Here is an 18,735-nt window from a genome sequence, read left to right as displayed (position 1 = left end):
TGGCTAGTACTTCTCTGTTATATCGTTACAAGTTTTTACAGTATAATATGTATCCAGATTGATTTTTCCTGAAAATATTAAAGAACTTGACCTGTAATTTCAGCGGAATGTTGGGGGGGTGGGGTTGTTTATTTGTTTTCAAAGTTTAATCAAGGTTACTCATGGAAATGTGTAATTTCAGAAATATGATCATATAATTATCCTATCCATATCCAGAATAAGAACAAAGTTCAGTGTTTTACATTCTAAATGCCATTAATGTGTTTTTTTTAAGGCTTTCATGAAAAAACACGATTTTTTGTATATTTGCTCAGCACTTTACAATTTTTTCTTCCAATACTTTAAAGCATCTCACGTTGTTTGAAAGTGTGTGTTTTTTTGGTCTATTTTCAAGTTTCTGCTTATTTTTCAGAGCAGTGTATCATTCAAACCCATACTGAAGTGGTGCTTTTTTTTTTTTTTAACCACAAAATGTTATAAAAAGTTAGCAGAGGACAGTTGTAGCTGATGTTTGCTTTGACCTTGGGACATATATGTCCAGCTCAGATGTGGAATTTGCTTAAAGATAATGGCTTTGTAAAATCCAAGATACAACTTCTTGGCCAGCCACAAAAATCCACATCAAATTAGTTAGTGCAGAAATCCTTCAATAGATTTCTGAAATTGAGCACCTTTGAAAATTATCTGCTTATAAAGATCGCTGATAGCTTTCCTCAGCAATCAGATTAGCAGTATTCTTCAGTGCAGGATCCAGTATTCTTAAGCAGCAGGATTTGCATATTTATTATAATCCAAAATGTGGTGCATTTAATGATTGTTGTGTTCCTGACTGCACTGCTGTGGCTACATCTGTGTTAGCAAGCAGCACAGTGCAGAGGCACTGTAAAGGCAAATGAGTGCTGAAGGCCCAGCGCTGGTGCGGTGCAGGCCCTCACAGACACAGGGCCCAGTGGTTGAAGGTAAAATCCTAAGGTAGTCATCTTACTGCCTGTTCTGACTTGCATCTGAGCAAGGTTATGAATCAGCATGTCTACTCCGTTGATACTGGGTTTATGTGTTGACTTCCCTTTGAAGGTTTGCTTTCACTTTGCCTTGTTTCTACACAACTGGGATGCCTATCTGTCAATGCTTACGAAAAATTAGCGTAGGCAATTAAGCAAGGGACAAAATGAGGATTTGTTGATTTGAGCTATTGGCCAGTCAGGAAGAATAGTTCATTTCCAAGAGGGCCACAGTGGTCCATCCTGAAGCACCTAGGGCCCATGGTGTAAGTGGCATGGCCCCACCCAGCAAGGGTGTTCCTGATGCAAGGAGGGACAACACAAATACCATATTGCAAAATCTGGAGAGAGGGATTATTTGCTACTGATACATAGTTTGAATGTCTTCTTCCTTAATGAAATGTGTCCTTGAGCATTTGCATATTTGATTCTTTCCTAGGAAATATCGTCGATCTTACAGGAACTGAAACGAGTTGAGAAACAGTTGCAAGGTAGAGATCATTTTCCACTTTTCTCTCTAATCATTGTCTGCTTCCAATTTTTTTAATTGATACAAATATATATATATATATATATATATATATATATATATATATATTTGTATCAGAAATAGTGTGGCCAACAAGACCAGGGAAGTGATTGTCCCTCTGTACGTGGCTTTGGTGAGGCCTCACTTCAAATATTGTGGTCAATTTTGGGCCCCTCACTACAAGAAGGACGTCAAGGTGCTTTGGAGCATGTCCAAAGAAGGGCAATGAAGCTGCTGAAGGGTCTAGAGAACAAGGCTTATGAGGAGCAGCTGAAGGAACTGGGGTTGTTTAGCCTGGAGAAAGGGAGGCTCAGAGGAGGCCTTATTGCTCTCTACAACTACCTCAAAGAAGGTTGTAGCAGGGTGGGGGTCAGTCTCTTCTCTCAAGCACCAAGTGATAGGACAAGAAGAAATGGCCTTTAGTTGTATTAGGTGAGGTTTAGGTTGGATATTAGGAAAAATTTCTTCACTGAAAGGGTTGTGAGGCATTAGAACAGGCTGCACAGGGAAGTGGTTGAGTCACCGTCCCTGGAGGCATTCAAAAGATGGGTAATGTGGTGCTTAGGAACATGGTTTAGTGGTAGACTTGGCAGAGCTATGCTAACAGTTGAATGTGATTATCTTAGAGGTCTTTTCCAACTTAAATGATTTTATGATTTTATATATATGAAACAAAATTGTCACATCTTATTAAAATATGATCACAGTATGTTACATAATTTAATACCATATAATTACTGGCGTATCTGGTGAAGAAACATCACTGAATTATATTAAAACAGAATAGTGATATATTTTTTTTTGGGGTGAGAACAGGCTCAGTTTACAATGGAATCCCAGAAGAATTACTTGTGAAACTTCCTTAATATAAATATTTTTGTGGGAAAATTTTGAAGAGTAGGTGATCACAGAATCACAGAATTGTAGGGGTTGGAAGGGACCTCGAGAGATCATTGGGTCCAACTCCCCTGCCAAAGCAGGTTCCCTAGAGCAAAGTGCACAGGTAGGCGTCCAGAGTCTCTTTCAGGTATTGCATTTATGCATACATTTGTATTTGGAATAGGAAACTTGTTATGCATTCAGAGTGTTTTATATAAATGCAGCAGGTCTTGATATTTTTCCAAGTGTGATTTCAGAGGGACTGCATATCCTACTGAGATTAGGCTTTATAAAATAGTCTTTGCACATCAGTAATGCCCTCATGTGTAGAACAATTCAGTATAAATAATGCTCTGGGACTATAATCTATAGGAAATCTCAAAAAAAAAAAAAAGTCAGATTTATCTGACCGTAAAATGAAAATCTAGGATCAGTTTTTGACATCTTCCCTTCATACTACTAGGTCCATTCTCTGTGATTGTGGAATCCACAGACTATGAAATAGAACAGTTATTTCTTTGCTTTTTCACATGCAAAGACTTAACCTACGTGTTAAAATGGGGGGGGGGAAGTGTTGACAAGGTCTGCTATTTAGACATATATTCCATTTATCAAAATCAACCTATAAGCTACATATATTTTAAAATTGAGACAATTCTCTCTGGTAACAAATGACAGGACATGAAGGAACAGCACAAAGTGGTGCCAGGGGAGGTTCAGGTTGGCCATTAGGAAAATTTCCTTTGCAATGAGAGTGGTCGAACACTGGAAGAGGCTTCCTAGTGAGGTGTTTGATGGCCCATGTCTGTCAGCGTTCAAGAGGCATTTGGACAATGCCCTCAATTATTGCCTCAATGCTTTAACTTTTGGTTAGTCCCTTAGTGATCAGGCAGTTGGACTCGATGATCTTTGTAGGTCCCTTCTGACTCAACTATTCTAATTCTAAAAAGACCTTACATTTAAGTGTTGTTTATACTTAGATTATTGCTTTACTTGGAGGGGTCAAATGAATTGATTGTCCTTGTTCATGTATAATCATAAATGTATTATCTTTGTTTTAAATTTCCTTTTTTTTAATTCAGATTTAATCCTCCATTAATGTGTGTTTTTTTTTTTAAAGAATATTTCAGGGGAAATCATTAGTGACTTTTATTGACAAATTAATATTTGTTTCATGCTAATTTTCAAGAAAATGTTAATTTGTTACAAATTAGGTTATGTTCAGATTACATAACAAATAAGGCCCAGAAAAAGAGACCAAATTTCCTTGTGTATGCAGTGGTATTCAAATGTATGTTAATTGAGTTTTGGAAATAGAAAACAGAAAGGTTCTGTTAAATATGACACGTGTATTAATAGTTCAGCAAAATAAACATGTACTGGGCGCTTTCAGTTTGCCCTCACTATCTGGAGGGAGAGGGACAATAAACCCATCATTATATATAAAAGGATAAATGATAGCTTTTTTGTACAAATTTCATTCAATTGTGTAATTAGCAGCTGTGGATACTTGGGCATGGGGAGGGATGCAACATAATGTGCTTATAATATTAAAGAAACAGTCCCTTAAACATGACTAAAAATCCCCTCTTTCTTTCCAGTCCCCATAAGCTAGTTAGAGACTGTTAGTCATCCCTTACCACCCCCACATCAGGCAGTGTTTAGTTTGTGCAATTCCCTTTCATGTGCAATTTTAATAAATGCAAATGCTTTTAAACATATGTATCAGCTACGTATATGTTGTATATACCATTGTATTGCAGTGGTCAGCATATATAAAAAGTTCCTGTCGTCATAAAAATAAAAGTGTTAGAATAGGATTTTACATCTTTAGATTCTGAATAGTTGACAGATAGCTTCAGTTATTGATCCTGTTGGGATCGTTTGTGGGCTTTTACTCTAGTCAGAGATGTTAATATGTAAACAGAATAAAAAGTGAGGAGATACGAATAAGCTATTTTCATTAGTGCAGAAAATAATGTTTTTCATGGTTTCTTCCCTATCCCTTTCATCTTTTCTTGATTGCTTAGCAATTAACGCTATGATTGACCCTGATGGTACCTTGGATGCTCTGAGCAATTTGGGATTTGCCAGCCCCATCTTACCAGCTCAGCCAAAGCAGAAGTCCAGTCCTATTTCCCAAAACACCCGTCCTCAAGTGCAGCCAAACTGCCAGCCTGAAGCACGGGCTCCTCGACCCGCTGCCGTCCCTGTTGCAGCTGAATTTGAGACCACTGAATCTGAGTCGGATTTCAGCATACATTTCAATAGGTTTAATCCAGATGGCGAAGAAGAAGATGCCACTCTGCGTGAATGACATCTGAGTGTTGATACAAATACCGTTCACATGGAATGTTTTGAAATACTGGAAAGATTATAATATTGGTTTTATAACTAAAAAATAAAAAAGGCTTGGTCAAACAGCAATTGTTTTATTAAACCAGTTTTCTTTAACTGTGATGCTTTGATTGTCACACAAATCCTTTTCAAATCATAAAGACGTGCATAGATACCAGTGTAGGAAAGCAGATTGTGGCAGGTTTGCCCTTTGTGGTTGTGTGCTTTGCAAAAGAATTACTATATCAGCAGTTTTCCCTTAACAGATTTATTTCTTTTTAAAAGCCATGCAAGCAGTCTAACATTTAATGTTACTGAAACCCCAAATCTCTTTGCCAAGCTGCTCTATTTAATGGACTTTCTCCTCTAAAGTTTGTACAGAACTGTTGAACAGTTAAATTTGATCCTGAATTAGATGATTTATATAGGAAGCATTATCTTTGACTACAATGACACATTACTGCAAAAGGTAAGACAGATTTCAGAAAACATTCATTCTTGTGTGCTGAGAATCTCAAACAGTTCTGTGATTTATATAACCTTGTTGCTGCGTAAATTGTCTTGGGGTTTACAAAGTTCACATATTATGTTTGCACTAAGATTTGCTGGGAGTGGTAGGTGAACATATCGATATCATTAAACAGCAAACAGTGTTTTGGTGTACATAGAAAACTGATAATACTGTACTTGCATTAACATTGCAGTGTTTTAATTTACTCTCTGAAAGGACTATTTGGCACTTTTTGATCTTCAAATGTCTTTTTGATGTTAATAAAAGTAGAAGTATTTCATATTCCTGTCCAAATGTTTGTTGAAACTAGGAAACAAATTTAAACATACAGCAATGTGGGACATTTTAAAGCATATTGAGGCAAATGGGCTCTCACCAATTCAAATGCAACATAAGCTTATGAAAGAAATTACTGTTCCTTGGAATGATCATGAGATGTAAAATTTTCTTTAGGGACTTGAAATAGAGTTGTCATAATTTGCTTGATCAATAGATGCACTCCCAAGCAAATGATTTTAATTTGTTTCTGTATATTTTCCCATAGTCTTGCTAGTAAAGCTGTCTCTGTCTTACATGTTTAAAAGGATTCTGGAAGAAGACTGCTAACACAGACATTTTGCTTATACCACGGAAAAGCAAGTCTATTTAAAGTTTCCTATATAAGCCTATTTTCCTTATAAGTTGTCCCAGTAACTTAACATTTGGAAATAATAATAAAAATAAAAGGAAATTACTTTGTATTTCCAGAACACTGTAATTTGGAGGAATGTTATTTCTGTTAAATGTAACTAATAGACTGGAATTTTCCTATGTTTGCATCAGTCTCTATATATTAAGGTTAAAGATACAGTTTTTCAGCTTTTATGAAATGGTCTTTAATATCAGCAATAATCCTCTATGACATTTGTTTAAAAAATCTACTTTCTGTACACTTTTAAATTGTACAGGCTTTCAGAAATCAGTAAAAGTTGGACCAGTTAATAAAAACACAATAACTTTTTTTGTAGAGATGTAAAAACAAAACCACTAATCTGTTGTATAATGGATTTCATATTTTCTTTAAAAAAATAATAATTAAAAGCAAACAGCCTTCATGTATGATTCAATATGCTCTACTCCAGCTAACTGTGGAAGCCTGAACTACACTAGTTTACAGGGCTACAAGAAAAGTTTTAGAAGGTGCAGAAGGGCAAAAACAAATTGAAACTAGAGCTAGGTATTGAAAACAGAGTGTACCAAACCATCACCATAATTCCTTCTTTTGTTTCATGCTTGGAAACATAATTTTTCTGCAGACTCGAGTGGGAAGTAGGAGATGGCTAGGAAGGATTAAAGGTGCGGGCTCTTCATGCAAGATTCTGTTTGTGTTCCTTCAGGCGTTGATACCTTTATGTTCTGTAATAAGCATTTTGCATTACTATGTTCTTATTTTATATGAACATGTTCTCCTTATTTATTTTTGTTACATTTATTATGTATGTTATTTTGTTATATGCATTTACAACTCCATTTTTAAATAAAGTGTTTCTGGAACTTTACAAGCGTGTGAGTATGTAATTCAGTGCTGGGAAGTTCACACAATCCTCCTGCATTCCACCTTACCTGTACTGAAATAGGAAATGGCATTCTTCATAAATACTGAAAACGCTGTAGTATTGCCACCCCTGCGTCGTTTATTCTGTGCTGACACTATTGGCTTGCTTTCCTATACTCAGCTTTGTTACAACATTTGAATTGATTTTTGTGTGCAAAACTAGAGGCAAAAATAGTCCAGTATGCTAGTCACCAAATAGTGACTGTTTCCCCCTTTATAGAATGAAAATAAGTGAGCTTTATTGCACCTGCCAGGTGCAATATCAAATTGTTTCCAGACTGCTTTCCTTGTGCTTCATATATTGGAAAACTTTATTGAATATTGAACATTCTGGTTTGGCTCCAGGTTGGTGCCTGTTTTTCTTTTGTCCCAGCTTGGATTTTGCACAAACCTTCCTGCAAGATACTGCATTTCCTCCTCTGTAGTTAGTTTCATGCAAGAGCAGAACTGAGTTTAGTATTAAATTCCAACAATTCTTTCCCAGCTTGCACGTTTCAGTGTTAGTGAGCTTATCTCAGGGCTAATGTTAGCACCTGATGTAGAATCACAGACTCAGGTATGTTGGAAAGGACCCTTCAGATCATCAAGCCCAACCATCAGCCTAGCACTTCCAAGTCCACCCCTAAACCATGTCCCTAAGCTCCACATGTCTTTTAAATACCTCCAGGGCATACTGAGCTTAGGAGAGGTGATAGGTTTCAGCCTACCTGAGCAGGGTTGGTTCGTTGCTGTAAGCAGCACTTGCCACTTGGAGTTTCTGAGAATGTGTTTCTAGGCTCCTGAGCAGATGTTTGAGAATCTGAACTTCCAACCTTGGCCAATTTAAGTAGTTTTCAAATCTTAAAGTGGCATTAACCTAAAAAGTCATTTCCTTTTTAGCGGTGAAATGGTTTTATTTGGAAAATATATGGATTTTATGCAACCGTAAGAAAACTCTTCAACAAATCATGTCTTTGTCCCCTAATGCTCCAGCACATGATCCAGCACACAACAACCTCAATTATAGGTTTAAAGTTAAGCAATAGCTGCTCTCCATTGAGTCAATGGAAAGGTTCGTCTAAGTGAAGTTACATACCTGCATGACTGAGTGCAAGATCAGACCACTGCGTTCAAGTTTTTGCTTGTACGCACTTCAGTAGAGTTCAGAAAAGTTGCCCTCCAGCACAGGAAATTTTAAAGTGTTTTTAAATGAGATGATTATAAGCTTTAACCCGAAGTTGCAAAAGCAAGGATTTTTAAATTAGTAGGAAGAAATTCATCCTACTTGAGATCTGTGGTTTCTTTTAATTGATATTTAAATTCCTCCAGCCTAGGAAACATGCTGGAACATGTCCTACTGCTTTAAAATGCAGTCAGCCAAAAAATGGAAAGCATAAAGTAGCAGGTATAAAGCAAGAGGTATGATTAAAAAGCATAGCTGAAGGAAATTTCTAATTAAGGCTTTTCTCCAGGGAGACACAGTGAAACCTCGAGGCTTTGGAGGATCACTGCAGATCAATGAAGCCATCTTGCCACTGTCTGAAGTCTCCCAGATGGCGGGACGGAGGGCTGGCGCAGATAATCTTACAAACAGCACAATCGCCCTTAGGCTTGCAGCGCACGACTGAGGCCAAAGAAGGAGCTACAAGACCCTACCCTCCAGTGGTGCTTTCTGGCTGAACTGCACCTTCCCAGCTGGATCAATTTGCTCCCTCCCTGCCCTTTCCCCCGCTGGGTTTCTGGCAGTGCTCCCCACTGCTGGGCTGGAGGAATCCCCCGGGTCGGCCAGCGAGGCGCTTTGGAGCTACTTCTTCCTCCTGGCAGACCGAGAGACCTCAAGCATTGCATGCTTAATCTCCGGTGCTGTGCTTCTTCGACATTTTCATGAGTCTCCAGAAAATCTTTTTTCCAGGCCTCTCCCTATTTCTCTCTATTAGACAGCACTGAATGCCATGATGTGTATCAGTTTTCTTTGAATTTATATGGTTTGTCTGTGCATGAAGTGCTGTAATTTCCCATGCAAATTATCTTGGGTTATGTGCATATATTTAAATATTTTTATCGTTTTTATCTTAAGATTTAATGAGCTAATGGAGATCATATCAATAGAAGTTTTCAGCCACCAATACCTGCGGCTTTCCATCTGCTGCCAGCAAAATCCTATTAACCAGTTTTGCAGCACTGATGCAGCTGTTCATTTTAGTTTTCTAATGTAATGTAATGTCGTGACTCCATTTCAAAATATAGGAAGAAGCACAAAGTGACAGACATTCAAGTAATTGCTTCTTGTTCGATGATCCAAAAATCATCGGGAATATATGAAAGATTATATTTTTACAACCCTATGGTTAATCACAAGCCAGTTTCCCTGTAGGACAGTGTGCAGCAGGAGGGTTCTGTAGGAAGGCTGCAGTCCTGAGCCTCAGTTACTGATTGTGGCCGTATTACTCTTGTATGTTAAATGTCCACAGGATCACGATACCGAAAAACATATTGGCAATTACAGTATCTACTGCTCAGAAAAGATCTAAAAGCCATTCACCCGCCTGTCAACTTCTCATAAAAAAAAAGATAAATACAGTGATGTACCGTGCTTAGCACATGAATTCTTCTGGAAGAAAAAATTCTGAAGCCTCTAAAATTTTCTAGTTAAACTGCTACTTACCAGGAATTCAAAGTGTTAAAGATGTTGTTTTGAGAACGGTCACATGCCCCATTAAGTCTCATGTCCTTTGAAATAAGATCAAGTTGCCTAATTTCTTCTTGAAGGCTCAGGATTGTGGCTGAGGCTTTTATCTCACTCAGGAGTCAGGAAGGACAGAGCTAAGTGGATAATCCCACGTTCTGTCTGTGGTTTGTTACCATCGCTATCAAAGGAGAAATGAGAGGCAGAAGAGCCAGTGATCATTTCATGATGGTCAAGTTATCTCTGGCCCCTCCTGGCTCTGGCTATGCCAGCACTCAGGCTCTCCTGCTTCTCTCCTTTAATGGCAATTTCAGCAAAAAATATACTAGATATGTCTCTCTGTTTTTCTCTCTGATGTAAACCAGTGTACTGAGCTCTGAAAAGCAGATCGTAAAGACAAAGCAGTGCTGCTATTAGTAGCAGCAGGATTTCTAAGGAAAGGAATTGTGATCTGGTACAGAGTACCTAGCTGAACAAAGCTGGAACAAATAATGTATGGACTCAGGAGAATCCAAAAAAGTGCATTACAGTCAGGTCTAGCAATTCTTCAGGTAAATTGCAAGGCAAGGCAAGGCAAGTCCTCCCCTGCAGGATAAAAGCAGGGTGCTGGTCTTATTCATTATATTTTGAACACTTCCAAAAGCTTCAGTAAATGATTACATCTGTTTCCTAGAATGAGCGAAACTTTTGGCAACCCAAAAGTGAGGGCAGATGTTCAGCTCAGTGACAGAACTGTGAAGGGATGGCTCTTAAACAGGGCTGCTTGAAGCAGAGGAAGGAAGTGCCTCGAGGGCTTTGTGAAGTCCCTTGAGCCGGTTCAAAAATATGAAAGGGGAGGAAAGGGCCATTGCTACGCAGAGATACCAGAACCAGCCACATGTTGCTGCTTAATCTCCAAATTTAATATTCTTTGCTGTTACAAAGGTCCTCAGAGATTAAAAGAAAATGAAGTTCTCATGTCACAGCTATAACATGAATCATTCTGGATAAGTTTATACATTCACTATCTTATTTCTGATTTTTTTCTTGTATTCCTTTGACTGACTGGGAAGTTGAACGTCTGGAGTATTTTTATCCCCTCCATGTCGAGTATATGATCTACACATGCATAACAAATAAAATTGCCCATTTACTTTTCTTAGTACTTTTTTTGCCTGCTGACAGCTGTTCGTAAGAAAAATATGTTATATATGAGTGAACGTTTTCCAGACTTTACCACACTGAAAGCCCCAGCTACAAGCTGTTGCAAATGCAGGTTGGAAAGCAATCATTTGGTGCCTTTACACACATGCCCCAGCGCTATGAGGGCTTAAAGCTTCCCATTGCAGCCCCTTGCTCTCCTGAGGAATCCAAGAATTTGAACATTATACAGGAAGAGTTTTGAAGCACCCACGAATACAGCAGCCCTAAGCTTTAGTCACCGAGCAGCACTGACTTGCAGGCTCGCCACTGAGAGACGAGGTGCTCCCTCATCCTCTCACAGTGCCCAGTGCTCTGCTGCTCAGCAATTTCTCTGATGTTCCTCTCTGGGCTGCTTGTACTGATATTTTTTTTCATTTTTTTTAATAAATAAATTAAAAATAAAAAATAAATTTTCAGAAAGATCTTAATGTGCTTTGCAAAGAATTTGAGTCAAAATACAGTTGGTAATCTGGTTATCAAATCCCTAACATTAACATCATAAATGAGCAAATGAAACATTTCCCATGACCTACACAAATGTGGATTGGACTGATTTCTATGGTCCTTATCCATCATAGGATCGCTCCAAAAATTGCTTCTTGTGCCATTAACCATGAAATTCCAGTCCTGAACATGTATGCATTCAAACAAATGTCAGTGTCTTCAGATCTGATTGAAGACCACTTTATTGGTCCTTTGCTACCTTCACAGACTTTCTATGCTCTGCGTTAATTTGTTTCCCCAAGCACCATAATACTTGTTTCTGATCAGCCCATTGCAAGGAATGAATCAGACACTGGCCAAATAATGCTACGCACATAGGCAACAAAGAGGGATAGCAATGTGCCTGGCAGGTGGAGCGCAGCACCAGGAGCTGTTTTATAGTTTCTCTGTAGGGCAGATACTTTCATAAGGCAGATATTCAGTACAAAACACTATCAAGCAGCTGCTCTCTAGTGATGAAGCACAAAAACTGCAGGGGAAGCGCACACCGAAGCGCTGCATAGCACAGTAAGCCAGCAAAGCTCCCTGTCTCCACTGCACTACAGCTAAAGGGGTTGGACCAGATTTCCACCAATAACTGAATCTGTCTCCAGCTAAATGCACTTTCTGTGTACCTAGATCTACATTAATTAATAATTATTGTTTTGTAATGGGAGGAGATTATAACTAAAAATAAAACCTGCCTTAAAAATCATGAGAGCTTTCCTTGACTGATTTTCTTTCTGTTGTTTGAAAATACAACTTAGTATAATACCAGTTATTCATTTATTTTCCTTTATTATCAATCAGCTTTCTGAAGAGCAAAATGGGACCATATATTTCCATGTGGATTTTAAAGAGCTCTTTCTAAAAGCAGAATTCAAGATAAATCAATTCTTTTCCACAGGATAGAGATGGTGTAAATAATTCTGCAGTCCTCAAATTCTGGATGAGTCTTCCAAATGCAGGGTGGTCTCTGAGCCCTTCCCACTGAGAGGGAGAAGTGGCTTTTCTAAGGGTATTTTTTTTTTTTAATATTTATTTATTTATTTATTAACAAGCCAAGAATTCCTATATCCTGCAACTTCACTGCATCATAAATCTGAGCCAAATATTGACAGCCAATAGCGTGTTTCCAGGCTGGTCTCTATGCCTATAAAAGAAATTGAATGAATTTGTTATTTTTTTACTCCTGGGCTAATTAACCAAGATGACAGTGATATCTCAAAAAAGATGAAGAACCCACTGACCTTCATTTCATTCACATAAAAACAGAACAGAAGACACAAAGGAGCCTGTCCCAGGAGGCAGGCAGCCTCTGAGACATCACCTTGTCCCGAAGGTTGGGAAAAGCTGTTTGAGCAAGGAGAATGCCAGATCTACTGGACACCTCCTCCTGCATCTGCTATCACTCAACATGATCAAAAAACCAGGATTGTTATGGTTTTGTTATGAGTCTGACGTCAATCATGAGCATCTATAGCTTTCCTGATTTTATCATCCGGAGTGTGTGATACAAATCTGATGGAGCTGACCACAACAGCAATAGGAATAGGATGTTGGGACAGAATAAAACATAGGTGGCTAACAAGGAGCTGCTCTTATCTGCCACATTTCCTCTCTGCAGTCTCTATTTGACACATTTGGTGGCAGCTCAGGCTCTGTTTTCCTGGAATTCCCCATCCTGATTTCCAGCTGCCTCTCTGGCTGCTGGCCTCTCCTCTAGTCCATCACTTCTAAGAAAGCCTACTCCAGAGCTCCTCAGGATAACTACTTCTCCCACGAGTTCAAGCCATTTCCTCCATTACTGCATCCATTAGATAGGTACAGTCACAGACTCTGTCCCACCGGTGCCTTATAGGAGAGAGAAGAGCTATTTCAGCTTGGTACTTCTGTGCCTGTACTTACTCACTAATTCTCTGTAATGTTTTCCAGGGGAACATCAATAAGAATTAATACGTGTCAGCTGTGCTGAGCAATGTAATTAAGTGCTCGTGGTGAGAAGCTAACCCACTGCTGCAAAATGCCAGTTGGCACTTATCTTGGTTTCCAGATTTGTCACGCTCTCAGCCACATGTATTATTATTTACATCAAAAGGTGAATCAATGACCTATAACTGAGCTCTCAAAAATTAATGTAAATGAAAAGGGTAGGCTGTCACATTTGACTGTTTCCAGGAGTGTGAGTTACCTGAGCAGTGATGAACAACAGCTATTAGGTGGGGAATGACCAAGCAGAATTAGTTTAAATTATCTTGAGCTAGCTTTAATAAACTACTGTAAATAAGCAGTTTGTGCTACCTGATCTCAGCAGTGCGACATGTGAAGAGGTCGTGCATTAAGTACGTAAAGTGACCATTCAACAGTGACGTTGTTATTGCTACAGCCAGATGCTTCTGGGGGCTGAACAACAGCTCTTCTTAATTCCAGTGAAGCTGTGAAGAGCCAGCTGCTGTTAATGATCAGACAGGAAGGACTAAAGCAAGTCTGGCTTGCTTTAGCCTAGGCCAGGATGAAGGCTGGTCATTATTAGGCAAGTCACTGTGCTGCAGGTTGCCCTGCTTTTGTGCTACTTCTGGTAGGTGGAAGAGGGAAGAATTTGAATCCAAAAGGCTTGAAGGAAGCCTGCAGCATGCAGTGATGATATTTGCTGACCATGAGATGAAAAGGTAAAAAGCATAATGTCCCCAGCCTTGGGACTGAAAGAAGCACTGCCTTTTTCTGCTGTTTTTCTTGCTCTGTCTCCACAGTTTCCTTTTTGCTCTCAGTTGTTCTTAAGTCCTGGTGTTCCTTTCACACTTCAGCACACCTAGAACGGTCTGATATGTTGTGGCTTGTTCAGCAGGAGTGCCTGTCTGGAGCGTCTGAGAATGAGGGATATTGTTTTATATGAGAAGATGAGAGTACTGGGTCAGTCTCCTAGTCTGGCTTTCCTTTACCTGGAAGGGGCTCCTTTGCTGTCAGAGAAATACCAGAATAGTTACATCTATCTCCTATTTGATGCTAAACCGTACAGTCCTGGTACCAGTGGTCTTTGATTCCTGCTACTCACATTTGCACTCCTGAACAATGGGACCCGAGTAAGCTCACCACCTAATTTTTGGCCGTTGCGCCCTTGTCACCTCTGGGGAACTTTATTCTTTGTCTCATCTGTTCTGTGAGACTCTACTGAGCTTGGAAAAAGTAAAGACAAGTTGGTATGTGAGAAAGCTACAGAGTTTTTTGGTTATAACTCTATAGAAATTCTCCATGGTACAATAGAAAGACTAAAGCTGATGTTGTAACTTTTACATTTCTCATGCACACTTGAGAAAAGACAGAGAGGATAATGTGGTAGTAGATCACCAGGGAATTAAGCTTGAGGCCATGAGAAACAACCCTTAGGATTTCAGCATTAGTCATAGAGTACAGTTAATGATATCAAATTAAAGCTCGAACTACAACATGATTTTTCTCAAATGGCATTAAAACAACCTCCTGACTCATAGTGCAATATGCCGTAGCTCATTCTAAATTTCAGCTCTCATGTCTCAAATGAACAACCAAATATAGCAATTCAGAGACAGATAATTAATGGTGAGGCTACATAAATGGCTGATGTAAAAAATAATCGGGGTATGTGACTGCAAATTTTGGCTGTGATATGCCTTTGGACACGCAAGGTAAACTGACAATTAATTTACTTTGCTTTGTATAACTTGCAGTTCTGTTTCCCACATTCACTGTGGATTTCTGCCAATTTCTTCAGATTTGTGCACATAAGAATCTATTTCTTGAGGACTAGAGAACTTCTCTCATCTTTCATCCTATTTATTTTCATGTTAAATACAGTCATTTGCCTTATTTAATAAAACTCTTTCATTAATGGGAGTAATCTGTGAAACAAAACAACTAGATAATATCTTGCAAGCAACTCCCTGAAGCTTTGCCAGTGAACTTCAGTGATAATTTGTAACACAAACTCGGGTTGCAAACGTCTATAGATATATGTTCCTGGTGCTAGGGAAGGAACCAAGACCTCAGCACTTCAAAGTCATATTACATGTGACTGGCTTCTGGAGATAACATGAGTTCATTGTACTTCCAAACTTGTGATTTAAAGCTGTTTTTATTCTGTTGACACCTGGAATATGGCAGATATATTAACTATGTGGTTAAGAGAAAACTTGTGAAATCATGTCTGAAATGAGGATTTCTGATATAATATGAAGTCTTTTTTTTTTTAATCAAGAACTTGCAATTTTTCATTTTCCTTTCTTTGTGTGGTGTGTGTGTGTTTTGTTGTTCTCCTTTAATTTTTGCTCATCTCTGAATCCTGTGACACTATATTGAGGCACAAAGCTGAACTACAGAGTGAAGTGATTAGAAAGATTTGTCTCGTATCACTTAACCTTCCCATATTTAAACCAAGGGTTCACACTGCTCCTTTTCGGCTGTTTACCCTTCACTAATGCTTGCTCCATTCAAGGAATTAGAACTGCTTAATCAGGTTGATTATTCTAGACTAAAAGTGCCAGCACTGTACTCTGTCAACTCAAAATGTTATCTGTGTCAGCCCCCACTGATACTGAGCTTTTTCTAAATATTTGCAGGGTTATCCCAGCTGTTTGTCAGGTATGGACTGTGAGACAATTGCTGTCTTGAGACCTGGCACAGACACGTGGCTGTCTCATATCTCTTGATCATCCCCAGCACAGGCTTAGAAAAGAAGAGTAGATACTCAGGTTTTCTGTTCTCCATGTCATGTACTTCTGCTGTTTGGCAGCTATTTCTAGAAAATTTTCTGCCTCAGCTCTGCACGAGTAACTCTTCTGGTCACCTTCTAGACATCAGCAGAGGGCAAGCGAAGGTGCTGTTGTTCTGGCAAAAATAAACAGGTTGGGCCAGATTCTTTAATACCTGCATATTGGTGGAATTGTTTCTACACTTACTACTTTTGTAACATAAATGTATCCAGAGTTCAATATTAATTGTAACTAAAACTGGTTGAGGAAAATAGAAAAGCAAACATAAACTATAAAGGACTGGAGGCTGTATATCTCTGCACTGATACTTGTTCCCTTTTCTTTGTCTCCCCATCTCATTTCTTCTCATCTAGGAGAGCTCCACCTGTCCGCCTTCAGATCAGCCAGCTTGTGACACCAGCCATCCAGCTGTGTGGCAGATGGCTGAACTGTGCCTTGTCCTATATACAGCCACACATACTTACTTATAAATATCAAACCTGATGCAGTGACTGAGTCAGCCCAGTTTTGCAACTGGATTTTTGCAGGAATGTTCTCTGCTTTTAGAAACTGTAAAATTGCCTTGCTTGACTAAGATCACAATTCCTTGCAAGATTTTTTGGATGTAAAATACATTGCTAATGTAACAATGTGCAGCAGAACTCGGGTATTGTCTATTTCAGCCACTTGAGTACCTTGTAGGGTGATGCCCTGCCTGCAGCAGTCATGGGGGAAAGGGACAGAAACATAATTTGGGCTGCAGCTGGTACATGACAGTAGGTAGCGGACTAAAGGAGGAGAAGCATTGCCACGTACAACATAGAAAGCTCCTTGCACTACTGTTCCTACTCAATGTAGGAGGTACAGAAGGAGGAGGGTAGAGCTAAACAAGGAAGGGAGTGAAAGCAGAAGAAGTTGGATGGTGTGGGGCTGCAGCTGCTTCTTCCCCGCAGCTAGCTTAGTCTTTCGTTGCCCATCCAGCTCAGCTCCCATTGCTGAGTAGCGTGGGCAGAAGTAGAAACAAGAAGATAATTCTTCCAGTTCCCAGTGTCTGCCTGCCTGATGCCTCGAGTCTCTGCTCTGTGGATTGCTGCCAGTCAGACAGGGCAAAATACCTTCTTCGGGGATGCTCTAATTCTGTGTGATTTAGGGAAGCTGGGGACCTGCCTGGTGTGACTTTCCATCATCCTTACTGATGCAGTTGCCCTGGCTCAGTCTGTAGCTTATTGCCATTATTACTTTTTTCTGTCCTATCTGGGAGCTATTAGAAACCCATCAGACATGCAAACGACTCCAAACTCCTCTATTAAACTCCAGCTGAACTCAGCAGGAGCTCTGCTCTTCCTTCTGTGCAGCACTGGTAGCATCATAGTTGTGGGTAGTTGAAATCATGAGGGCCACCTAAGAGGGGTTTGACCAACCTCCTAGACTCTGAGCCAGGGTGTCTTGGGAAGCTTCTTGGTGTGCATTTCTTCAACTTGCAGCGCTTTGAGTTGAAGAATTACAAATTGAGTCACTGTCTTACTAGGAATGCAGACTTTACAAAAAAAATGAGTGTAGAGGGGAATATTTGTGTTACTACTGAACCTATGCTATCAAAGAAGTTGCTTCCAAAAGGGAAAGAAAAGATAATATGACAGAAAAGGGAATCTGACCTTTGCTGTTGTATAACCGTATACACATATACAACAGGTTGTGTAGTTGTTCTACTGTTGTATCTGCTATTTGCTGTAATAATGTCTGAAATTCCTCAGTAGCTGTACGCTCACAGATCTGCATCCTTTCCAGGAGAGATCCCAACTACCATGAGGTATATAAAGTATACTAACTGCATGCTGCTCAAGGCAGCTTTATTTACTGCTGTTGTCAGATAGTCCCATCCTATCGGTCCTTGAGGAAAAGAAATTGCAGTGAATAGAATAGTCCAGTTGGAAGGGACCTTCAAGCACAACCTTAAGTTTGTGCCAGTCGAAATAGTTACAATGGTCACTGCTGTTCATATCTCGGCTCTAGAATGTGACTTTGACATTGCAAAAAGAAACTCAAAGCCTTCTGTCAGCTTCCTTATATCTTTTCACTGTCAGGTATGGTTACAATGCAGATGATGATATTGCACTGCTGAATGATCACCTCTTTCTAATATTTTAAATTAAACACTTTTTTTTTTCAGAACAAAATATTAATCTCTCTTCCCTAATCTGCTTTTCCTCCACGAATTTCCTGGCAACTGTACACTTTCAAATTTAAATGAACCCCATTATAAGCTAATCAAGCTGTTCTAAGTGCAGACAGGAAAAAGAAAAAAGGACTGCTAATGTCCAGTGTAGCCTCTTGAATACCTGGGAGGTTCTTGAACCACCACAAATGAAGGGCTTTCTAAGAATATGGATACTAAACATAGTTTGAGGGGCTGGAAATAAGAATTTCTACAAAGCTGTCCATTGCGGGCTTAGCATTTGCTCAAAACAAATGCAAGCACAGGTTTTTATGGAACTCCAGATTCTGGAGTCTGGAGAGTGTTCCTGCACTACGAAGTAAAAACCTGAAAACACAAATCTCTTCCAAACTCAAGTGGGCTCATCACAAGTCAGTGATTTCTATTTCAGATAAAATGGAAGAAAGAAACGGAGTTTGGTTTTCAGGCTCACCTGCTTTGTCACTAGATGGCACATTAGTCTAAGTTTCAGAACCACTAGCTGTGGTGTTGCTCCCAGTTCCAGCAGCTGCATGGACAAAGAGCAAGCTGTAGATGAGAGGGAGCTAATACGTAATTATGTCTGTGCTTGCCCTGTGTGTGTGTGCATGCACATGTGCCTGTGTGCACGAGTCT

The 18,735-nt window shown here is 39.4% G+C and overlaps 1 protein-coding gene across 15 annotated transcripts in view; it reads left to right on the top strand.

The window, feature by feature from the left end:
* CEP170 (centrosomal protein 170) overlaps positions 1–6,795 on the top strand; it is a 101,504-nt gene extending 94,709 nt beyond the window's left edge. For all 15 annotated transcript variants that reach the window (XM_083829599.1, XM_083829598.1, XM_083829597.1 and 12 more), the window contains 2 exons: positions 1,441–1,492; positions 4,440–6,795. In XM_083829599.1, the coding sequence (XP_083685725.1) occupies positions 1,441–1,492; positions 4,440–4,726 (339 nt within the window). In that variant the 3' untranslated portion in view covers positions 4,727–6,795. The remainder of the gene's footprint in view (positions 1–1,440; positions 1,493–4,439) is intronic.
* Positions 6,796–18,735: the final 11,940 nt, after the last annotated feature.

This window comes from Anser anser (genome assembly GCF_964211835.1).
Source record: "Anser anser genome assembly, chromosome: 3".
NCBI classification, from domain to species: Eukaryota; Metazoa; Chordata; class Aves; order Anseriformes; family Anatidae; genus Anser; species Anser anser.
The sequence above is the reverse complement of the archived record's forward strand: the minus strand, read 5'-3'. Positions and strand labels throughout refer to the sequence as shown.